This window comes from Athene noctua, chromosome 7, assembly GCF_965140245.1.
Source record: "Athene noctua chromosome 7, bAthNoc1.hap1.1, whole genome shotgun sequence".
NCBI lineage: Eukaryota > Metazoa > Chordata > Aves > Strigiformes > Strigidae > Athene > Athene noctua.
This window is the reverse complement of record NC_134043.1, coordinates 6,180,645-6,205,870: the sequence shown is the minus strand read 5'-3', so window position 1 is coordinate 6,205,870 and position 25,226 is coordinate 6,180,645. Positions and strand designations below refer to the sequence as shown.

Below are 25,226 nucleotides of genomic sequence, written 5' to 3'. Positions count from 1 at the left end.
AGTCATGCCACAATAATAATAAATAATGTTCACTGGATTAGTTAATAATAATGAGTCCAGCATCCTGTACTTTATCAGATTCGGAAAACAAGACACGGTATATGACCTAGTGCATGACAGAACCACAGTTCTTCCTGCTATTTCCAATGTGTAGCTAAAAGTTCAATATGGTTGATTTAAATCAGGCAAAGTGTACACTGTCACACTACAAATTAACATAATGTCCCCTTCACAAAATTATGTGGCAAATCCATGGAAAGACAAATGGTTGGATCTTGCATTTGTATTTTTTCAGTATTGTAGAATAAAGTATAAAATAGCTTTAGCAGCTTGCTAAACCTCAGACTACTGACATGTAAGACAACTTCTCTGGAATGATAAGAAAGAGTATCGTGAGATTCCTCACCAGATACAACTTTCTTATCTGTTCCCAGATGACTTTCTATTCCTTCAACCTACTCTCCTCTCCTAACAAAGAAACTATGAAACCTTTATCTTTCTTCCATGAACTGTGAATGAAATAAATGTCTAAAATTAACAGTAGAGACAAAGAGATTTAATCCGTATGAAAATACAGCTGACTGGGTTTTTTGGTGTTGGTGTCATTTTTGGTAGGTTTGGTTTTGGTATTTTTAAGCAATACGCATACATAAATACAAATACATCAACACCTACTTAGAAATGAAACCTAAGCAGGAATTCACAGACATAAGTCATTTACTTTTCAGTGCTTTGAAGCCATCACTTGTAATTCAAGGGCCTTTTCCCCCTGGTGACTATCAGTGTTTTGTATATTCCAGATTCTTATTTCCTTGTCTGATGTGTTGTCTTTTTTCAGATTCAAACAAACCAACCTCCTTAGTTATCTACATATAGATGATCTGATGGAAAGTTATTGTTAGTTTTACATGACATGATCAAAGGAATTATCCCACAGAAGTCTGAATGCTAATGGGACACAAATTGAAGATCAAAGAAGGAAAAAAATGTCATAGTATCAGTTGCTATAGTCAGATTATTGGTGTTATTTTTTTTAAGGACAAAAAAAAGCTATTCTGTTTCATTTTTTCCTGTATCAACTGTGATTATCAAAATGGTAGAGGTGAACTTCAGGAATTAAACTACAGAGGTGGCAGATATAAACATAATGGGTGGGTTAGAAATTACATGAAATTGTTCATATGAGAAACAGAAGCTTTGATATGGATATACAGAGCAAGACAAAGGCCAAGGGTTACACACACAGAGGTAACAAGGAAATTTAACTTAATGTGCAGGATACTTGAATTTACTAAGGTGCCTCCGTGATTTAAGAAAATTATTTGAACAGTAGTGGTTTAAACACTGCATCAGGCAAACACAGCTGGACACAAAAAACCTGAGAGTGATTCAGTTTAGTGATTATTAGGGCAAAAAAACCCAGAGAAAGATAGAAGCCCTTGGGAAAAATATGAAAGCAATGAGTAGACACCCTTGCATCTTCTAACTTGTTGCAAGATATGGACTGGTGTGAAGAAAAATAATATAAACTTAAACAGAAAATTGGGTGGAAAGATATCTATTAGCCATTTTTGTATAATACTTTCATTTTAATGTTTTCTAATCACAAAGAAAACCTTATTAAATACGAAAAACTAAATGAAAATTGCTAAATTAAAGCTGAAAATACACATACTCCTGTTTTTACTTATTTTTGTTTTAGAGACAGAAATATGAGAACATTTTAGATGCTTTTATTAATTATGTCAGCTAATCCGTGATGCTTGCAAGGAAAATATGTTCAGATATAAGAAAATCTATCCATATGTCAGGGTTTTTTTAATGTGCAAGTTGGTGTTCTTGTGGATCTTGGTGAGCAATTGATTTGAATAAGTACAAAAGTCACAGAGGAATCAATATAAGAATGTATAACCAAAATAAGAACATGAAGGCAAAACATCTGGAAATACTTACCACAGTAGAAAAGTTTCTCATCAGACTTGTCCTTACAATGAGCAATGCCATCACAAGTCAGCTGATAATCAATGCATTCACCATTTCCACATTCAAACTCAGAATAAATGTTGCAAGTAGAATTTTTAGCTAAAAATAAAACATATTAAAACATACTTTTTAATAGCTTTTACACTTAGTGATAATGAGAAAGATGTTGGCTGCATTTAAAATATCTCCTACACGGTTTTGAGAACCTAAGTACAAAAAAACCCCACTGTGGCATCAGAACTGACAAGCTTCTACACAGTGGTGGTCTGAAGACTGCTGTACTTCTCTGTAAATTTGTTGGTATTATGCCGGATTGAGGACTGATATTTAAATAGCAAAGAATTTTCAGAAATTTTATGTTGGGTGAATTCTGAACCAAGGTAAGAGAGAGTCTGTAAAAGAAGAATACATAGCCAAATATCCACGAAGAACATGTAGCAAAGCAACTGAAAGGCAGTGGTTCTAATAAGATGATGATTTTGTAGCTACTGTGCTCAGCTATCCTCTACCCACACATGCCTCTCCACAACCCCCAGCTTGTATGCAACTGTTTCTTAATAGATGTTTTTATAAAAATTAAATTTCGTCAACATAGCACATTCAAAAGCAAGAAGCAAACACTTACCGTTACCTAGGAGTTAATTTAAACTCTCAACTCTGTTTTGTGGCACTGTGCAGCTGCTCAGTGTGTACACAGGTACCAGCATTAATGCACTACATCCAATATTGAAGATATAGCCTAACACCCAGTGAAGAAAACCTGCTGTTTCTACTTTACTCACTACTTATTATTATTAAAAAAAAATCAGACACGTACATTTTTTGTGTTCTTGCTGTCTCAGAGTGGATGTCTTGTCTACTATTTTAGAAGAGAACAAGATGTACATTTAAATTTTTTACTCCTGCTTTCTCTTGCGTATAGATTTTCTGTTAGTTCAATTAGAAACTAGAAAGATACCACAAAACTGACACGGAACAATTTGATCATGAACTTTATGATAGTATGCACATTTGCTTCATCTGTATGGTTCTAAGCACAATATCAAACTTTAGGGAAAGAAGTAATATATAGGGCAAGTCAAGAGGAAGAATAGGAAAATTATACCTAATTATTATGCTTTCCTCTTGTTTCCATCATAATTACTTCAGTGCAAATTCAGGAAGAACCCCCATCTACTCTATACAAGTCAAGCCACTATAAATAGAAAACATTTTTTTGATTTGATTCAAACATGAAGAAAAATATTTTAAAAGTGCTGTAAATACAGATTCAGGACAAGGTGAGATCTGATCTTGAATATGATTTATGTAGACCTTTAAATTTTAATCAAGTTTACCCCAGCAATTATTTTTCTCTCTCTTTCCCCGTTTTTTAGCATTGTAAGAACTTAGATCTTAAGAAAAGTCAGTCTCAATTACATTTGTAGTTTGTCTAGTTGAGGAGGTTAGTCTGCAATCTTTAGAGAAAGATGGGGAAAAAAGAAGTATGTACGGTATAATCTGCCCACAGTTTAAGTCTAAGTGGAAAACCTTGGAGAGATTGCTTCAAACCCCAACTTTCAGAAACAAAGCATTTTAATGCCTTTCAAAACTGTTTCTTTGATGAGGAATAAGTCGTCTGGGTAGTCTTGTTACCCATATAATAATCCAATCCCTCTTTGAAGCTTTGTCTCAAGAATCTTGACTGGAAGTAAGTTATATAGTCTAATTAGACTTTGAAAGGACAGTTAATTCCTTTTCTCAGTTGGAATTGCTAACTTTCAATTTTATTGAGCATCCCTTTCAACTGTGTTACAAAGAAAGAAACTTTTGATCTCACAGCTTAACTATAGTCTGTCTTGTTTCCATCCTTCCTGTGCTAGTCAACCCCAACGTTTAATGTCTAAGTCTTTCTTTTTTTTTCTTTTTTTTTTTTTCTCTCCTCTTTTAACTAATAACTCAGATGAACATTTCCTGCAAAGATTTAGAAGATGGAATCTTACATCATTGTCTAGATGAGGACTTAAACACGGTTTTACCTAATAGCAATTTTAAGAGTTTTAATTCTTTTAGAAAATAGAAATGCCATATAATATTATAAAATAAATGATGGGACCTCTGAATTTAACTGCAGAACCTCTTTCACTTCCACTTCCTTGACAAGGTAAAGAAACAGGTGAGAAAAAAGTGCTTTAATTAAGGTTCAACTTCAGCAACTCATCTGATATAGCCCTAGACAGACCATATGGATGCAGGCAAGATACCTTTCTCTATCTCAGCAGTAATTATGATAGTTATGTAAAAATCATATCTATTACTAAGAAAGTAGTGTCTTATTACCTGTTACTACCCTAACAGCAGTTATGTTTTACATCTTGGTTGTGTTTTTCTCAACCTCTTTGGGATGCCAGCAGCCATCTTTCTCTACCACCTCCAAACAAACCAGAACTTTTATAGCATTCATGAAATGAGTTTAAATCACTATATAAAATAAATAATGGCCATTACATTTAATGAAGGTAAAATGAGTATCACTGAAAAATTTGTCTCCTTACTGCTCCAGACATTAAGAATTCCAACTCTTCTTTGTATTTTCTCTGATTCTAATTAATCTAGGAAACCAAAATATTTATGATAGAAATAACCAAGAACTGAAAAACTTTCAACCTTTTACAATTTGATCTTGTCTTCTTTATCAGCCCATGAGGTTTCTGCCCTGCTGTGAGGAAGTAAAAAAAACCATTAGGCTCTTGCCAGCCTAGCAATGAGGGAAAAATTCCTTGCCAGATTCAGAGAAGGTGGTGGCAGTTAATTCTAAGTCTTTAGCAATTCCTGTACTTTACCATACTCTATCTCAATGTCACCTGAGCAAGTGACAGAGCTGACCCACAAGACCAAGTACAGACTGGTAGGCAATGGAATGAAAGGAAATTTTCGAACTCCAAGAGGTTTCTCAAATGATCAAAATCAGTAAAACTTGACAGTGGAGGAATGTGAAATAAGGTGATTATATAAGCCTGGTGGTAATATTCCATCTGCAGGAAGCAGAAACATTTGGCTGTAGTGGAAAATATCTTTTTGTAGTAATGTCTTAATTAATATCTTTGAAGCATTAACACTCAGACTCCTGTCCATACAATTGCAGTTGATCACTGGATTCTGTTACTAAAATAAAAGTCTGCTACACTGAAACACTGTTATAGTTTAAATTGAAATCTTTGGCACGGCAAATCAACTGTAAAATTCACTGTTTCTCATTTATACAGATAGACAAAGCAGTTTTTGAGTACGAGCTGTAAAGTAATACAGCTTAATTGTACGCTACTTTATTACCATACCTTGACATTAGATCAGCTGTATATCCCCTGTTGTGAAGGATCAGAGTTTTAACCCCCATACTTCCATATATTTAATTACAGAACCAGGATTTTTTTTTGGTGAAATCTCAGTGATCTCATAATGCACTATGTAAATACTTGCTTCACAACTAACAACATGCATGTGTGAGTCAAAAGTAAAGGTGGAAGGTGAACTATGAAGTGTGTGAAAGTGCAGAATAAAACTGGAGCAATTCACATATTTGTTTGGGACGTGCTGGTAGCTACTGTATGATTATAGAGATTATATGCATAATTAATGTATGCATCTGATTTCATTTAATAGCAATATTTTAGGAAATTAAGCAAAAGGCAAGGCTATGGATCCAAAATAAATATGGCAAGAGCAGTTTTAGGATTAAAATCTTAGATGCCATAACCAAGCAATTAGCTTGGTATGGTATAAAACTAATTACAGCCTCCTCACAAAACTGTGTAGCTGAGATTCCAAGCCTAAGAATCCAATTCTAAAGGACTGGGGTCTAGCCCTAAGGATACCTTGAGCCAACTTAAATTCACATCAATACTTAAAGGTGTAATTCTACCCTTTACCTCATCACAGTTCTGTTCTCAGTAGTTCTCTTTATCCGGCTCTAGCGATCCTGCAGCTGAATGAGTTGAATGAGCTCTGCTCACTGATAAAACCAAAACTAGGTCTAAAATCAGAAAAGCCTAATTCCCAGGCTTGGTGAAAGGCATATGATAGGAGGGAGAATAAGACTGTCCTTACCAGAAGCACGCTTCTTGCTTTTATTGAACTGAGTTAAACAACACTATTCTTTCTTGTTATGAAAATACTATTGACTCAGATGTACCAGGAAAACCTAATATCATTCAAGCATGAAAAATATCAGTGGCGTGATTGAAATAAACTGTTAGCAAAGGGCTAGACATGGAGAATAACTAATACAGGTATTTAAGTGAAGAACTACATCTCCTCGTATCTCACACCAACACAGCTCTGCATATACAGACCAGTATTTTAAAAGTGACTCTATTGGTCGAAGAGAAGCCCCTTGTAGGCTGTTCAGGAGCAACAGACCGCCACAGAAGCATTTGAAGCAGGTGAACTGTCTAATCTTGTAGCAAGATGGTAAATCTTGCTAAATCATACACAAAATTAAGTGTGATTTTTCTTGAATGTCATAGCGCCTCTCTATTGTTACAAACAAAAAAATTTGATTTAGAGAAAGCAGATGGTTCAAAGCTATGAAACTGAAGCAGCAGAACAGGCTCACTGGGCAGATAAATACAGAGGTGGAGAATTTATGTAAGAGTTGGGATTTCTGCCCCACAGAGGTAAAGGTCCAATAAGTCACCGGAATTTGGAAGTGGTCTCTAACTATGGCAGATAGCTATTAACACAGTGACATTAACAAAGATGTAAGGAACCACACACTTCCCCCACAGCTTCCCCTCCGTTCTAAATCCAGCCAGCTACACTTGTTGAGGAGAGAAGCAGAGTCACGTTCCACGTTATGAATGTGGGTCATCCCTAGGGAAACAGCCCAAAGCTTTCCAGTCATGTCATCAAAACAAAGTGACAGAGATTTTCTCCAAATTATTAGAAAATCTGGAAGAGTGCAGAGGTGTACACATACTGCATCCTTCTAAATTACCAGCATATACTTCATGTTCATAAACCTCAACTCTGCACAGGGACAGTGTGATCTAAAGAAGCTCTAATGGATGACCATACATTCTGAAACACTTCTGAACTATGAAAAAAGTTATTTCATATTTTCTTTATCATGTACTAAGACATATTGGTTCAGAGGAAGCATGGGAAGATGCGAGAATTTACAACAGTGTAATACAGAATATTTTCCAACAAAACCAGTATCCAAGTATTCTGAAAATTGAAGTGATACATTTCCTAATTGCTAAAACCCCAATTTTACATGATTAAATACAACAGCTGGTTAATAAGTTACAGTTATTTTCTATATCTAAGGACATGAAATTAAAATATTTGTACTCAACAGAAACAAATTGCAAATATGAAATGAGTAGAACACAACTACCCAAACTGGAATTTAAGGAAAGTATGAATGTTTTTTAAACCCCCCAAAGCCTGATAAGACATAAAATAGTTAAAGGTCTGGTATGTGCTGAACTGCCAGATCAATTTTTACAGTATATAGAAGCAATAAAATTAATGGCTTGGGCCAACTATCTTTGCTTATGATAGCCAACCGCATCACACCATAGAAAAGCATTGTGTCAGCTAGTATTACTTACTCACACATCTGTTATCATCTATCAGTATTCTATCCCCTCTACATGAGCAGTTCACTCGTCCATCAGGAGTCAGAAGGCATAAATCATGACAACCTCCATTCATTTGTGCGCAAGGAGATAACTCACCTGAAAAACAAATGATAAAAGATGAACTCTCTTTTATTAAATTTGCTTCAATGGCCAATGTCTTTGAGAGAGCAAAGATCACCATATCTCAGATTCATGGGCAATTGATTCAAGTTTTATCAGTCAGGTGAAAATGTCAGCATGCCTCAGATGCTAGCATACTAAAGATAAACAAATGGAGTTACCTTGAAAATAATAATTATTAAACCCCACAACATTCACAACTGCCGATATTTGGCAGGAAAGGATTTAACTGCTATCAAAAGGAGCACAATGTCCATAGCAAAAAATGGTCATTCAATAATATTTATTTACTTGGGGAAGAGGTTATATCCCATTTTTTGCTAACAGTTCTGCAACAGAAAGGATTTATGAAACACCATGGAAGGTTTTAACTTGGTTAAAACTAAATAAAATTCTTGAAATGAATGATAGAGGAATCAAGAGGCATATCTTGATTTGTAACTTACAACTGTTAGTATCATTGGCAACAGCAATAATGCCCATTGGCTGATGCGGGATATCAGAACGAAGAACTTTTGTATCTCCTCCCGTATATTTACTGGAACGCAGAATAGCTCTCCTCACTCCATCTGACCAGAAGATATAATCGTCATATACAGCCAGGCTGAGAAAGGTACCTGGTCCAGATTTGACAATTACCTGAAATACAAAAGTACAGAAGAGAAACATGAGAAAGAATGTTGTCACTACATAAGAAGTTTTAGAAGTGCAAACTGTGACTCACATCACTTTGTTGTTTTAGACAAAACACTTAATTCCTCCATACTTACAGCACCTGGAAAAATGACATAATAGCACTTAAAGTGTGATAAAAAATTGCTACAAGAGTTCAAATTTCAGAAATCCAGGCATCTCTTAAGTAAAAAAAAATATCACAGTTTATCTAAATGTGCCTGTAAAAATACCTACTCAACATGCTACCTGCTTAATAGCTCAAACAAAAAAAAGAACAGGCACTGTAGCAAGGCTGAAAGTCTAAAAATTCTGAGTCATTATGAATCAAAGTGAAAATCGTGTCTCAGAACTTAAGAGCATTCACCATGTGATCACATTAGAAAGTTAAATCCAAGACAATAAATGTTTCATGTTGTCCAATTTAAAAAAAAATTTCCTCAGTTGCCATACCAATTATCAGTTCAAAACCTAGAAAGGAAATATGAATTGCAGTTCACTATATAGTAGGGTTTGAAAGAAAACTGCAGAAAAAAAATTAATTTAATCCCAGTGTATATCACAGCTCCTGTAAAATATTTTCATATGTCGTCTTTTTTTCTATGTATCAGAATTAAAAATTTAGCATGTACAGTCTCTGCTCTGAAGAACATAACACATTTTTAATCAGTGCTCTAGCTGAAAATTTAATTTCGACTGAACAATTATTGTAAGGGGGTTATTATTTCTCCATTAGATAATGGAAATAAATAATATTCTGAAAATATTTATTGCATTATAATCTTCCATGTTTCACTGGGAAAATCAGTAACTTATGTATATTTATAAAGTGGGAAGTTTGTCTGACCCAGGCTGGCAAAACCCCCCTGTATCTATGTATCTAGTTGCTACTTAACATAGCAAAATTGGTATAAAACCAGAAAAAGAATACCTTTCTTTTAACAACTCAACAGAAATAACTTTTATAATCATCAATGCTCAACCTGTATCTCTACCTAGGTTACCACAGTCTTCCATTTGCCTTATGTCCTTTTATCCTCTTTTCCCAAAGGACCTTTATAATAATGATGGGAGTTCATGGATATCAACTTGAAATATAGAGGATAATTATCTGCATATCCCCAGCACATCTGATGAATTTGAGCTATTCACGCTGACTGCACATAGGCTGCACTGGGCACGCAGAGCCAACTGGTACACTGCTTAGCCTACCTGCAAGCAGACGCTGTGTACCTATTTTTTAAATGATGGAATGAGAAGGAAGTGGTAATGGTCAATCCAATAGTTAATAAATAAATAAATAAATAAATGGCGAGGAGGTCTTTCTCTTCATATAAAGAATTTGCCTAATACATAGCCCCATTTTTCTTTCTACAGCTATGCCCTGGAGATTAAGAAGTTGCCCCAACTCTGCAGTCTTCAATACCAAGTAATACCTCGGTGGCAGTTTGTTCACATGACCAGGGTATTTCATATATGTCAGATCACTGTCCGGGGTATTTCAGTAATTTGCTAACATAAATAATTGTAGTCCAGTGCACAGGAACATTCTTGTCATATTTAAATTCAATTATACAGAGTGTCAAAATTACTTAACTCAAATAATTATAACAAATTGTACATCACTATGCACATTATATATTTCTGCATATTTGAAAGAAGGTTTGACCAGCAAACCCATTTTTCCAGTGAAAATGTCCCAAGAGGACTACTTTTCTCTAGCCAACCTTTTTTTTTTTTTTCTTTCTTTCAAAATTAAAAATATTAAAAGATAAATGGGAGTGAATTAATGCAAAAACCTCTTCTGTTCTCCATGACGGTGTGCAACGGTCCCAGTTTGAAGGATTTTGTTGTTACCACCAGTGCTAAAGAAGGCACTGCTCTGTACAGCTTTCTGTGTTCTGTAGCACTGTCGTAATTTCCTCAAATTGTAACAAAACAATGTAAATTAATTACAGAACTGATCATTGTTGTTCAACCTTGGGAGATCTGAGATCCAACTAAAGGGTCACGGAAGCTAACATCCAGGAACATTTGTTCACTAGTGCATTTAATTCACTGAAATCTTTCTATTATGTGGCAGGACTATCCAAGGATGCTGGTTTTATTCAAGTACCCAAAAGAAAGAGTTCATATTTCTAACAGTTTTGGCCAACTTTACAGCCTTTTTAACATTCTAGTTTATAGAATAATGCTGAAAATGTCTTTTTTTTTTTTTTTTTAATCTTGATATCACTTCTGAATGATCAGAAGTAACTGAAAATGAAAGACAATTTCTTTAAGCCTTTTCATCCATTGGTTGCCTGCCAAAGCATGTTTAAGTCCTGAGGATTCAGTGTCAACCAAATTTGCTGTGTATCAAACCTGTTTTAAGTCATTTATGTTTCTAAATCTTGTAATCTGTACAGCTTGAACATTCCTTTTCCCAGCAGTGACTGCAGCTCTAGACAGAGATACCTGTAGATTCACCAGCAGGATCATGTAAGGAAAATTCTGGTTCTCACACCATGACCCTCCTTGGGTGGCCCCATGTGTCTGGCCCAGGAGGGGTAGGAAACACGAAAGGGTCTGCCCACTAATTCCTGCTTCTGTATTTCTTGTTGATTGCTTGTCTCTTACAAAATAATGATGGAAGCCAATATAAGTGCTTCGCAGATTTATTCCTCTGAGTTATTTAAAATAATCTGATCAGCTTTGGATCTAGACCTAAGACAACTGTTGCAGTCTTTCAGGGAATGCATGTACCTGAATACATAACATTGCGAAGAAAGCCAGCGCAGAATCAGTGATCACCATTCAATCATAAGAAAAAATTATGTTTTCAAAGATAAGATTTCAAGATAATCAACCTACAGTAAGTTTAATATAAATTGGTGGCTATGTAGGAACAAAGGACCCAGAGCAGTGCCCCCACTTACAAGAATACAGGCAAAACCTCCTTACATGCCCCATCTGGAAGCATATTATCAACACAGGCATAACGCCCAGTTAATCTGCAATCATACAAGTGCAGTATATGCTGCCTGTTGTTCAGTCAAGGGTGCATAAACCGTACTGGAATTGAAAAGCCATTGTATACACTGAGTTAGAGGGAAAAAGGACAAAGTTCCGTAAGAAACTGAGCATCTATATTACATAGAATACCATACATGGAATAACTTTTGAACCTCTACAGACAATATACATGCAAAGAGAACTAGAAGGTACAACATCAACCATCAAATTTAGTCAAGCATGATAATAGGCCACAATGTAATCAAAATTTAATTCAGAAAGGCCACATTCACGCACTCCCACAAAGTACTGCAGTACTGTAAAAATACTTAAGGCCTTTTCTAGAAAGGACAAAAACTGCCAAAAAGCACCCTGTGCCACAGGCAGTAAGCAAGAATAATTATGGTCATCAGTAACGTATTTGGTCTCAGAAGAGAGAAATGTGGTAGTGAATGAACGTGCAGACATTGAAAAAATCAATCATTGCTGTTCTGCATTACAAAGATCTAAAACGAACAGATTTTTTTTTTTTTTTTACAGTAACAAGTTTTTTTAACAGTATAAAACAAAAATCAATCATATAAAGACCCTGTCTTGAAAATTTTATTGTAAGTTTGAATTCACACCAGAAATGGCAATATGTACAATTTTAAAACATTAAGGAAACCTGAACAAGACATCCCTACCATCCCTTCCACCCGAACCACTGAAAGTCAAAGACATCCAATAGCACATCACGTGTTTTAATACTGAATGATGCCCACATTCAGTTACAGCATGTACCTCGAGCTCTGAATAACAGATGAAAACTCTTCTCTGCTTCCCGTAAAGAGATAAAGAGGCTGGGGCTGGTGGAGGAATGTCACAAGTAGCAGGGCAAATTATTTTTAACAATGATCCTTTCCTCTTTAAGTTCTGATTTTTAAGTTTTCCAGACAGCTTTTGTTTTAACATAGAGCTACTCTAAATTTGAGGTATGTGTAGCAGTTTCTCTACAAAAACATGATTGAAACAGGGAAGCAGCCAGTCAGGTAGACATGTCAGCTAGACAAGAATTTATGCCGGAACACTATAATTTGAATGATTTATAGAAAACTCTTATTAGATTGTCAGTAAGAATTAGATTCATAACAATTCTTACCATGACAATATTTAACTTTTATAGAAAGATAGTTTTTTTTTAAAAAAGATGAGCACATCAGCTTAAAATATGAGTTGCTTTTAAGTATTTTAACTCTAATTAATGGCTTACTGATAATACTTCTTTTGAAATGCTTAATAAATGGGCAGTGCCATCTAATAAAGCTTTTTAAAGTTTTTTAAGTGCTCTTTACTTTTCTAAAGATACCTACCTCTACTTAGAGGTCTGTAACAGAATGAGAAATCTAGTATAGAAAACTACACTTAAAAAGGTTAAAATTTAAAGTCAATTGCATTATAAAATCATTACACAAGGATAAAGCAATATCAGTCATCTTAAAATAAATAACATTTGAGATGAATATCATAAAACTCAGTCTGACAGAACTGACTTATACAGAACACCACATTAATGAAAATTAGCTAATGTATTTTAGTCTTACAAATGGAAGGCATAAAATATTATGCCATATTTATTAATCAGTTATGAATATTGTTTTTAAAAGAGTATAGACAAGGGATCTATGAAAAAATTCATATGACAGTGTGATACAGGGAAACCAGTTGCACAGACATGGAAAAAATAAAATAATCTAAGTAATAACTTCTATGTATTTGATTTAGTCACTTTAAAAAGATACACTTATATCTGAGTCCCTGTTTTTCTTGTTATTGATGTAGTTGCTTTAATAAAAAGGAAAAATGCTATCTCTTGCTGGATAAATAAATTAATCAGCCTTGATCTGGAGTATCCAAATTTTGCCCTTCCAATGCTATTAGGACAAAAATCTTATGTTAACCAGAAAAAAGAAATTGCCGGGCGTGAGGTGGAAGAAGAACTTACAGACAGAGGAAGAAAGAAATTTGGTACAGAACAGTTTTGAGTTTACCAGTTTCTTATTCCTGTTGCCACAAGAGAATTTCTAGTCTAGGCTTACGCTGGGTTTTGTGAAAAAACAGTGCCAGTCACTGCTACACTAAAAATAATCATGTTTTTTGTTGATTGGTCAGAATAAAGACTGTATTTTCATCATTGTCATATCTTTAATACGTGTATTTTCTTTTAATTTATTCTGTCTTTCAAAAATACCTTCGCAGTAGCTTGAATTGCAGTCATATAGCAAAGGATACAATGGACGTACTAAAATACTGCATTTACCAAGAACAGTAAGATCCCGTTTCCATAGAATTGTCCAAGTGCAATGTAACATAATCAGAAGTGCTTCCTCTTCAACAATTAATTTTTGTTTCTCAATGCTAGAAATGAATGTTTAAGACACCGAAAACCAAATCGCAATGCTAAATTTGCAGTGTTCCAGCTGCTAGTTAGGATTTGCAGTTCAGCAGAATGATATATTAAGCAACTGTTTATAACAGGCCTGTACTTTTCAGTGCCATTCAAATGGAAAGTATTCATCTGTAAATTTCAACGATATTAACCAGGTTCTTTGCAACTCCATGTGTATTAATTACACAATACTTATTTTCAACATCATAAACGACAGTGACAAACTTCACCTAATGTAACATTTATTTCAATCTCCTAGAATTTCGTGGGATCCTGAGATATTATAAACGATCTTGTTCTCCATAGCCTTAGAGATTATTTTTATCTTTTCATTAATTCCTTCTGTCAGTTCATTTCTACCAGGCTACTGACACTGGACAACCACCTGCATAGCTCATACGGATTAGAGGATTTATTGCCATTGGTTAGGGAATCGCTTTCATTAGGCTTAATCTCAGCATTAGTTTAGAGAACTACTCAAAGAAAGCAACTCGTCAATGCCAACGGAGTGGACTCCCTAGAAAAACAACTATTTTAAGCAGGGGGGTTATTTCATTCTTTGCATTGGTTCTTCAGACAAATCTTAAAGGGAACCATGGACATTTAGAAAGTTGAGAAACAAAGACTCATTTTTACAAGATTTGCAAGAGAAAAGAATCAAGAATAGCATAATCCCGCTACAGCTAATATGTTTATATTGCTGGACAGAGACATTTAAAAAAATCCACCACAACTTCACTCTAGTATTTTTAATTTCCAAGATTATCTACACCATTATAATTGCTTTCCAAACACAGAACGAATGAATTGATTAAAAATGCCCAGGGAGGAGATGGAGTCACCATCCCTGGATGTGTTTAAGGGTCTTTTAGATGAGATGCTGGAGGATATGGTGTAGGAGAGAACTTTGTAGAGTAGGGCTGATGTTGGACTTGCTGATGCCAAGGGTGTTTTCCAACCTGAATGATTCTATGATTCTATGAAAAAGCCCAGAACATAATGATAAACTATCATAAAATGGGTAATAGGAGAGGCCAAATATGGCAAAACATAAGTTGTAAATTGTGCATGTTGTGCTTACAATATCAATTTTTACTAGCATTCCTTGTTTCTCTACTGTTATTGCTTCTAGTAGTGTTTAACAAAATCACAAGGAAGCAGGAAAAACTGATGAAATAATTTCTCTATAGAGAGTAGGCTCTTTCTTTTTTTTTTTTTTTCTAGACGACCATCCAAGCATATTAAAATATGTGCCTTCTAGTTGACATTCATTTCCTTAAGGTTAGTTTTCACCTTTGATTATTTATCAGTATATCAAGAATACAGCAATGTGATTCTTCAACTCAGAATCAGATTCAGGACTTGCATCATTTTGTAACTGCTCATGTTCAGATCTTTGTGAGAATGTTTTCTAAGACATTCTGATTTAATAGAGTTAGTTTACATTTCTACTTGTTAATATTTTGCATGATTTACCTCTAAGTGGCCTCAGTGAGTTATTCAGCCACTTCTCAAGGTAACATTGATGTCATCATGAATACCTTCCAAGAACTGACCAAAATTACTCTGCTGTCCCCATTCATACTTGTACTACAAATAAATATAATGATGCCTGAAAAGTAATTTCAGATGTCAGCTATAAACTCAAGTTTTTCATGAATGCATAGCCAAACATTTAGCTTCCTTTTCTGCATTTATTAGTTTGAAGAACTGATCCAATAAAATGTTACTGAAGTTAACAGAAGTTGCACACCAACTTTGGAACTTGTTTAATTGCTTAAATACAGAGTCCAACAAAATAAAAACATATATTCTAGAAACTGAAATTTATAATTACTGGAAGGCTGCAATTACATGAAAGTTATAATTACTGAAGACATCTCTATAACCATATTGCTTTCAACAATCACTCCTATAGGCCCACAAAACCCTGTGACAAAAACTTTGCAACCTGGATGTTAGAAAATAATCTGACTTCTGTTTACAGCAAATTATCTATATTTCTAGGTTCTTGATACATAAAATGTTACAGAATACTCAATACTAAAGGAAAAAATGAAAAAAATATCAAAATAGATCATGATTTATTAGAAAAATACATATAAAATATATAATCAGCTTTATTTGCTGTTGGCTCAGTCCCTATGTTCATGAAAAAAATGTCAGAGTTAAAACACTAAGCAGCTAAAATCAGCTGTGGACACAATAGTAAATCCAACTACAGGCAGAAGCAAAACTGGAAGGCAAATGGGAAGGGATTGCGAAAAAAATAATTGCCACTTTTGTTTTTTAAACAAGAAGATCTGACACAGCAGAACAAGGAATTTAAAAAAAAAAAAATCACCGAAAACAAACCAACAAAACCCTCCAGATCTTCTAAGTAAGAAAAAGGAGCAAAAATAAATTAAAAAAAAAATTCTTCCAAACTTAAAAGAGTGCTCCAGCAACCAAATTCTAGTATTAAAATATCAGCTTAACAGAAAATCAATAAACTCTTACAATCCACTTAAAAGAGTCAATTCAATACCGCTAAATTATTTTCTACCCAATCAATGTGCTAGATTACTGTGGTGAGTAGAATGAAGAAAGAAGCTGCTATCTGGAAGAAAATTCATTACATTACCATTTTATGTTCTACTATACAATTTCTGCCTTTGTTAACCTAACTGAAACTAGAAAGCAATGAAGCAGAGATAGTGAGGAAAAGGGTAATCTGTTTATTTTTGAGGGCTGGTTGATGGCAGGACCTTGCTGAAACACCCTGAAGAATCTCAGATCACCAGAACGGTGGAATGTTTACTACTTGTATTACCCTAATGTTACAGAAACCAGAGATCTCATCAACCTGGACAGCATACAGATGAAGAAAAACTGCCCTGGAACTATTATTTCACTAGCTCGATAATACAATTTCCTGGCTGGATTCTGGCATTCTTGTATCAGTAAGAATGCATCTACATGGTGATGAGCAACTCTGCTGAAGCACAGCTGTGAGGCCAGTACAGTTTAAGTGCAGATTTGAATGAAGCAGCCTGGTGGTGGTGTTGGTTTTTTTTTTTTTTTTTTTTTTTTTTTTTTTTTTTTTCTGATATGACAACCTCCATCTATCTAATGCAGGAAAAGTGCCTTCAGAACCCAGGAAACACACACAAGTGTTTCACAGCTCACAGTATGTGAGAACTCAGATCAGTATTTCTGACAACAAAGCTAGTTGATTCTCCCAAAACAGGCATTGGTGTAGCACTACTGACAGTAGTACAGCTTCGTGTAGGTTACACACCAGAGCTCCCATAAAGCATTCAAAAGAGCACGCTGGACTTACTGCTTTCAGGAGCTTTTATGTCTACTGTAATGGGGGAGAAGAGTTAAAATGACAGAAAGCCAAACCAAGAGCCAATGTAGAAGTAGAACGTTTCAACATGAAAAGACTGAGGAAACTGAATGATCACTTTGCCTTGCTGATGCAAACTGAAAGTCAGAGGTGTGATAAAAAGGTGGGATTTTAGAAATTATTTCTGCAACTAAGTTGGATCATCTCCCATTTCGTTTGTGATGCTTATTTTGTTATACCCTGTGCACAGACAAATTAAACTGTTTCCACATAACCTGCTAACTGCCTTGCATGTAACTGACAGCATATTCAAAACCTTAAGTAAAAGAGAAACAGGAAAGTAAAACTAAACATGACAGCAAAACGGAAAAGAAACAGCAGTACAAGACAGATGTATACATCAGAAAGTGGAAATGCAGCAAAAATTAATTAAAAAAATTATAACTGAAAACAGTGTAATAAAATAATTTAAGAATCCCCGTTGAACTAAAGGAGGAACAAAAGAATATCCAGTCTAGAAAGAGGTATTTTCAGAGAATACAACTGAAGAAAGCATAGAAGACAAAGGAAAGGAAACTACTTTTTGAATTATTTACTATTGCTGAGCTAAATGAGATATTTTTTCCTTTTCCCTAATAAATGTGATAAAAATAGTAGTGAAGATAGAGATAGAAAAGTACTTAAGCAAAGCAAATAACTAGAATAAAATGGAATGAACATAACTATTTATATATATTGTTAAGCTCCAGGAATTTAAGAATAAGTGTCTGGATTTCCAATAAACTTGCAGGCAAACACAATGAAGTATTAGCACAAGTTCCTACTTGTGAGAGAAGTAAAAGTTGCATGTGTCTTTTTAATAGGCATTTTTAATTGACCAATGAACCTTACTTCAAGATCGGAGTTCGTAATTTACAATTATTATAACGTAGATTAATATATCATGTGATGGAATAATATCCAAAAAATCCTCTAATATACTGTCAGTCTTCAAAAATGACAACAAAACAGAAAATAAAGGACAGGAGGATGACATAATATATTAGAACTTTCAAGCTGTGATCAAAGTCTTATAAAGAAAATAGTTGAGAAACTGACAAGTACAAGAATAAATGTGTAATTTTCTCTAACTATATTTTAAGATGGTAACAAGTCCCTCTCAATACTTTAACGTGGGAGACAGCAAACTGAGGTACTTTCCAGGTACATAATTATCCAAATTAGTCAGGAATGAGAACAGATAAGACTGGATATATTTTAGAACTGACAAATGAAGCAGGATTTCAGAAAAACATCAAACAGCAGAAACTAAGCAGAGATCGTTTGAACTAGTTACATCTTTTTGTTACTTAAGTTGGAACTCCAAGGTCACTGCACCCAACAACCCAGTTAAAACTTTTGATTACTTATATTTAGTAACATAAGAGACAGAATAATAAACAATTCTGCAAATACTATTGAGCTGTTATATGGTTCGATATAGATCTGCTACATGTACATCTGGAACACCATGTGCTGTTGTGTTACATTATCTGACAAAAGATGCAGCAGTAACTGAAGGACATATGGATCTAAATGATATGAATCATCTTTGAAAGTATGACCCTAATTTAAATAAAAAGTACGTACGGATTTTATAGAACACTTATAATCAAGATATAATTAAAGGATAAAACCCAAGGAATAATATGAAAGAAGGAAAAATAGTAATTCTATTTTTATCTCCTAAATGACGAAACAAAACAAAATAAAAAAACCAAAGAAAACTATGAAAATGCCTTCTGTATGTTATTCTTAGATACACAGATGGATTCACTGAGAAAAAAAAACAGAAAGATAATACATTTTCACAATGAATATACAGTCAGAGATTGTACAGTTTATAATCCGTATAGCTTTGGTTTGTCCAGTTTCTGATAGAGTTACTGCATCTGAAGACATTAGGGAGCTGCAATTAATTTATTCAAAGGAAAACAAAAGGAGAAAGGAAATGACATAAAACTATATGCCTAGTCACGTTGATTTTACTTCTGTTCTGCTGTTATTCTGCTCCAATAAGGAAATCTTGTGTAAACAGAGAAAGTGGAACTTCTCCTGGATAAGATTCCAGAAAAACAAGTAGTTTTCATCTAAGATGAAAAAAGATTTCAAAGCTTTTATACAGTATATAAATGATATTATTCCTTTTTTTACATTAATAAATACAAAAGTGAGCTGATGTACCAAACATTATCTTGTAGAGCTGGAAACTGAAAATACAAGTCAGAACATGCTCTTCATTCATTTTATCACGCACTTTGGGAGGTACAAAATCCCCAAAAGGAAGACTTCATGAAACATGAGAAACGTAGAGCTAAACATGCAACAAAATTGTGAGGACAGATCAACTGCCTTCGGCATATTCCAAGCAAAAAGGTCTACCTGAGCTGAAACTAACAGAGCACTGAAGGACCAAAATATATTATGATAAAAGAGTCATGACTGCAGCTGAATATATCTGAAACTGTACACGTAGAAAAGAATAAAATGAGATTTGTAGAGTAACACTCAAGCATTATACAAAAGAAATTCAGAGAAGTTTGGCACTTGAAAGAAAATTATAATCCTCCTATGTAAAGCAGAACATATCTCCACCTCTTCCACTGAAGTTAGTTCTACATTTTTTTCAAGTTGATACAGATCATTTAGGACAGTGATGCTTCAGGCTCAATACTAACGCAAAGATTTCATGGTAAGGGTCTGCATCTCCAGAAGGTCACCCAGAAACTGGAATGTGGAGTACACAGAGCATTACTTGTCATTCAGAAGTGTAAATCTAACACACAACTAATATAAGGAGAAACACAGGCAAGCAATTATTTTTTTTGGTAACATTTTCATTTTAAAGATGCTAACAAATGCAGACAAACATTTACAATTAATATGTTTGGGATTTTTGTTTTACTTACATATCTTTGTGATCCATCATATTCACATCTCTCAATTTTTCCCAAGCTGCCATCTGAAAAGTAAAGTTTCTCCGCCCTATGATCAATGGTAAGTCCATTTGGTGTCAGAATATCTGTACTAATGATAACCTGTGCATTTTTGCCTGAGAGGGTAGATCTCATGATGCTTGGGAGCTGCTCATTCCAGTTAGTCCAAAACATTAAGCTGTATTAAAATCAAAATAACAAACAAAACCATAAGATACATTTTATAATTTAATTCTCTATGAAATGAGCAAAAGAAAAAAACTTATGCCTTCAAAGACACTTATGAACAGCATCTATAAGTAACTGCGATAATCAATGGTGAATAAGAAAATGTAATAGCCAGCATCCTATAAATTATAGCAGTTTCCTAGTTCATTAACTTGTATACAAGTACATACATTTTTTATTTTCACAGGTCTGTTCAATTCTGATCATGGTTTCTATAGTAATAAACCATTACACAGAGATATAAGCTGTAATGATATAAACTTAATTCTGCTAATGTGTATATTAGTAATTTCTAACAGTGAAATTAATCTGCAGCTTTTCCCATATTAGAACAGACCAAAGGACTGCTACGCAGAAGGTTGGTAATGGGGAATTAAATGATCCTAATATATTCCATAGAAGGCTCAATCCCCCCTTGCTACTGTTAAACAATAGTGGCTAAAATGTTAATGAATGAGTTGAGAATGTAGTTTATACACTGATCCGAACCTGCCCATCCTCTCACTGCAATCTCCATCAGGATTCAGTTGGATTATTTATGATACCTAGGTAAATAATGTTTTATAATACAGTATAAACTCTTAATTTGCATAAAATGGGCATGGAAATATTTTACAATACAGCATAAACTGGGCATGGAAATAACTACCTCGACTACCCATGCAACATTGCACGTTCAGCTGTCACAAGTTCAAAATAGAACTTAATAAGGCAGAAACGTGGCCTGGCCTCCCCAAAGAGGAGACACAGTTGCAAGAAGCAGAAGCAGCAGGTTGCCTTTCTTCCAGAATTAACAGAGAAGATTAAAGTAACTCAAATCCGTAAGACGCTTATTCGCAAGAGGCTGGAGTAAAAATATAAACCCTCCTATTATCTTCCTAGGAAGCACAGTCTTCTTGAGAGTGGCAGGAAGGAAACTAAATTAGACCTCTTTCCAGGATGTTGTCCACAAATACGGGAAATGTACATCCCTTGTTACAGAGTTTCATACAACACTGATTTTTGTGATAAACACATGGGTCTATCCATTTGCCACACGAGAAATTCAGATTTCTTTGTAAATGCTTAAATTATTTTTTCAAGCAAGACATTAACATGTCTGACAAAAGAAATCAGTAAAACGATTGGTCTTGATAATTTGCATTTAGCTCACTTTTCTTAAAACCAGCTTGATTTTTTTCACATTCCATGAACTTATTATTTGATCTGAAACATAAAAACATATGAAATATTGCATCTTATTTCTGCAATTGCTTAGGAAAAAATAACAACACTGACATTTGTCTCCTAAACGAAGAAATCTACTTAACCTTCATAGGGTTCAGCAGTATGAGTTGGCTGTGAAATAAAGAACTGCTGCTGCGTCTTTGACATTAAGCAAAAATTAAAATCTACTAAAAAAGATATAATACATACTTTTGACATTCATCTAGAGCCAACACATGTGGATGATCGTCTTCAGACATTGTTATTACTGCTTCCCGGTTGAAAGCTCCTCGACGTCTCTGGTCTACAGTGTGTCTTGTGATTGAGGATGTGGTTGAACTGGTCCAATAGATAGTGTCCCAAGCTCTATGATAAGCAAGTCCCTCCACTGACCCAACATCTGGAAGACATGGTTACAGACAGGGCCAAATAAAACTCCTTCTAATGAGACATTTTTATTTTCTTTTTCCTCAAAGGTAATCCTCCAGAATCACAGATTTCAGCTATTTCAGCCTATTGACCCTGTCAATTCTTTTCTCATTTCACCTCTTTAGGTTTTTATTGGAATCAATGTCTTTTTTTCTTTTTCATAAATTTAAATTAAAAAACATAGAGAGCAAGATCACTATTAATATCCCTGGATTATATTGGTCAATTCTAACACTCATTAAATTAATATTTTTACTACAGTGTCCCCAGATAACATGTTAGAAATAAAAAGCATTTATTCAAGACAACAATAATTTAGTCACGACTTCAAACATCATTTAAGCCAAGTCTTCAGCATGTTTTCACTAATTAGTTGTATTATTTAGCATTATCTTTCGATGTATTTTTTAACACAGATACACATTACATTAATAGGGATCAAAGTGTCCTGTTGTTATTAATTTTATATAATTTTTTTAAACACCTGAAAAATACTGCAAAAAGACCAACTCTGAAGGTCTCAGCATCGATATGTTATTTCAATAAGCCACAATACCATGGTCTTTCATTCTACATAAAAAAAAAAATTGAGCTAGAAACAAAAGCAAATATTAATAAGTAGCTAAAGCATATATTTAACATCCAGAAAAGATAAACTGTATCTGATTCCAATACATAAAAGCAACAGACTGTGAGAAATAGGAGTAATTATTTCCTACCATTATTTCTGAATTACTACAGAAATGTGTGTTGATTACTTCACTTATTATTTTGTTAGAAGCAAATAATTTTAGACCAGGAGGTTCATGCAGCTTATTAATGAGCTACAAAAGGCAACACTCAAGAAATATAATAAGGATTACATTATGCCAGTTATTACAATTTACATTCAGCTTGCTGGAAGATGTAATTTTTACCATGCAATTCATATACACAGAACAGAAAGTCCCAAAATAAGTTTGATCACTCTGAAACTGCTAAATGTAAATCAAAACTATGAGACAAGCAATTATTTATCTTTTTTAAAAATGTTTTTCTTTCTAAAGCATTTGGGAGATCTTCTGACTAAATTTTCATTACATATCTATAAGAGAAGTCTCACTGACTTGTCTTAAAGATGAAACAATAGAAAAAATAAATTAGATGACACTCCATAAAGTGAGATGAACATATGTAAAAAGGGTATTCCTACTTATGAAGGAGAATTTATGAAAAAAGATATCTTCAGCTCACAAGTAACTCAAAAAAGTGCCCGAGTTTAACTTTTAAAACGGCATTGAAAGCAACTTGAAAATTATAAAAACTCTTCTGAACATTGCAAAGATTACTTTTTGATAAGAATTGTGATTTTTCAAAAAGATTAATGGGTTACACGAATGTGTTCTTTGAATGCAATATTTAGTTGTTCTTATTCATTTATTTTGAATTTTAAGCATCAAAACCACACTGACATATAGTAAAGGCTTTATTTTTTGTTTCAGAAATCACCAACTGAATTCAAATTTATTCCGTTATTTCAAACATTGTGACAGAGATGTGCAAACACATTTTACACCATATTTTAACACCAATTAGAATGTGCCTGAATGCAGGCTTAGCATCAACTATGGTTTATGCAGTTTCTGGGTGTGTCTGTCTATACTATGAACTGAGCAAGTCAGTTGTTTCACTCTTGGGTCTTGCACCCAGAGCACCCACACCACCCACATGTTTCTTTATACCAGGGCAACCTTCTGGAACAAAACAACTAATTCTGAGACGTAACCCATGTATCCTTCTGGCATAAATTTGCTGTTCTTTCTGAAATAAACTTTTGGTGGTATAAACAAGACCACATTTATTCCTTTTGCCTACAGACACCTCCTGACCACTGAAATCTCCACACTTCAAACACAATTTAACTTTCTCAAACCACACTTCCACGCAAAAAATATCCTTGCCATCAGAACATCAATATATCACTCTTAGGACTGACATACGGCCATCACACAGCTTTAGACAGTATGAGCCAGAAAAAATACTAAAAATCACAATTTCTCAGAGACAGAGAAACACAAGACAGGATTCAAAGGAAAGCTGGACTGCCCAAATCATCCCTGAGGCACCAGGCCGAGCACTGCATACAAGAACCACTCTGCTCTCTGCCTGGGGCTAGGGATCATTCCCCGGGGCAGAAGTCTGTACAACTTAGATACAGGCTCTGATATACTTCTTGGTCACTTCTTGCAAGTCTTCCACTAACTGTGAAATTAGAAGAAAAATTAGTAAATGTGATAAGTGTTACCGTGAAGAGTCAGGAATACAATTCTAACTTAAACTACTGATTTCCATTAAAATTATATGCTGAATCACAATTTGCAATTCTCTACACTAAAACCAACACTCTTAGATATAATTTAGACAATGCACTTAGGTACATGCTTTAACTCAGGTTCCCCTGTGTGGAGTCAGGAGCTGGTCTCGATAATCCTTGTGGCTCCCTTCCAACTCAGGATATTCTGTGATTCTATTAAAAAATGACAGAAGATTCATTGGCATTTTCTGACTAATTCTGCACTTTATTTGTAATAAAAAAAAAAAACAAACCATCAGCATTTAATGCACTATTTTTACCTTTAATATCTGTGAATGTTGAGTGTTTCCTCACCTTTATTATGGAAGTTTTTAGAAAAATGAAATTAAGTCTTTGCCTTGTGGTTAAAGACACAGCCCTTACAAGGTCAGAATTTAACCAAGATTTGCTGCAAATAATGTGCTTCATTTGAAAGATGAGTATCAGGAAAAAAAAAAATCCCTCAATGTAACTTCTTGAATTTTTATCAACTTTAGCTTTGTTTTTTGTCTGAAACTACCAAGAAATATGAAAGCACAGTGTTTGTACAATATTGTCTAAAACTCTTCTGTAGAAGACAAAAGATAATGATGTTCCTGCCACGACTATACTTGATGAAGTAAAACACAACTAGAATGATGAAAATGCTCTACAAATACAACATGTACAGGTTTACTTATAATTTATATTTTTAATAGACATACAGAATATATGTATATGTGTTTACTTATAATTTCTGTATTTAAGTGATATACAGAAAAGAATAATTTGATACTTTTAGAAATCTGTAAGTAAGGTGCTTTTAAAGTCAATGGCATAAGACTGAAAGAGTAGATGGCAAAGTGACCCAAGATTTAGATAAATTCTTACAACGTAAAAGACAACTAACTTTGCACTTATT

General features: G+C 34.2%; 1 protein-coding gene across 1 annotated transcript in view; it reads right to left on the bottom strand.

The window, feature by feature from the left end:
• Positions 1-25,226, bottom strand: part of LRP1B (LDL receptor related protein 1B) — a 370,405-nt gene that overhangs the window by 137,457 nt on the left and 207,722 nt on the right. Inside the window, exons 39-43 of the mRNA XM_074910092.1 lie at positions 21,775-21,964; positions 20,104-20,308; positions 8,177-8,369; positions 7,581-7,706; positions 1,954-2,082 (exon numbers count right to left, since the gene is read on the bottom strand). Coding sequence (XP_074766193.1) covers positions 1,954-2,082; positions 7,581-7,706; positions 8,177-8,369; positions 20,104-20,308; positions 21,775-21,964 — 843 coding nt within the window. The remainder of the gene's footprint in view (positions 1-1,953; positions 2,083-7,580; positions 7,707-8,176; positions 8,370-20,103; positions 20,309-21,774; positions 21,965-25,226) is intronic.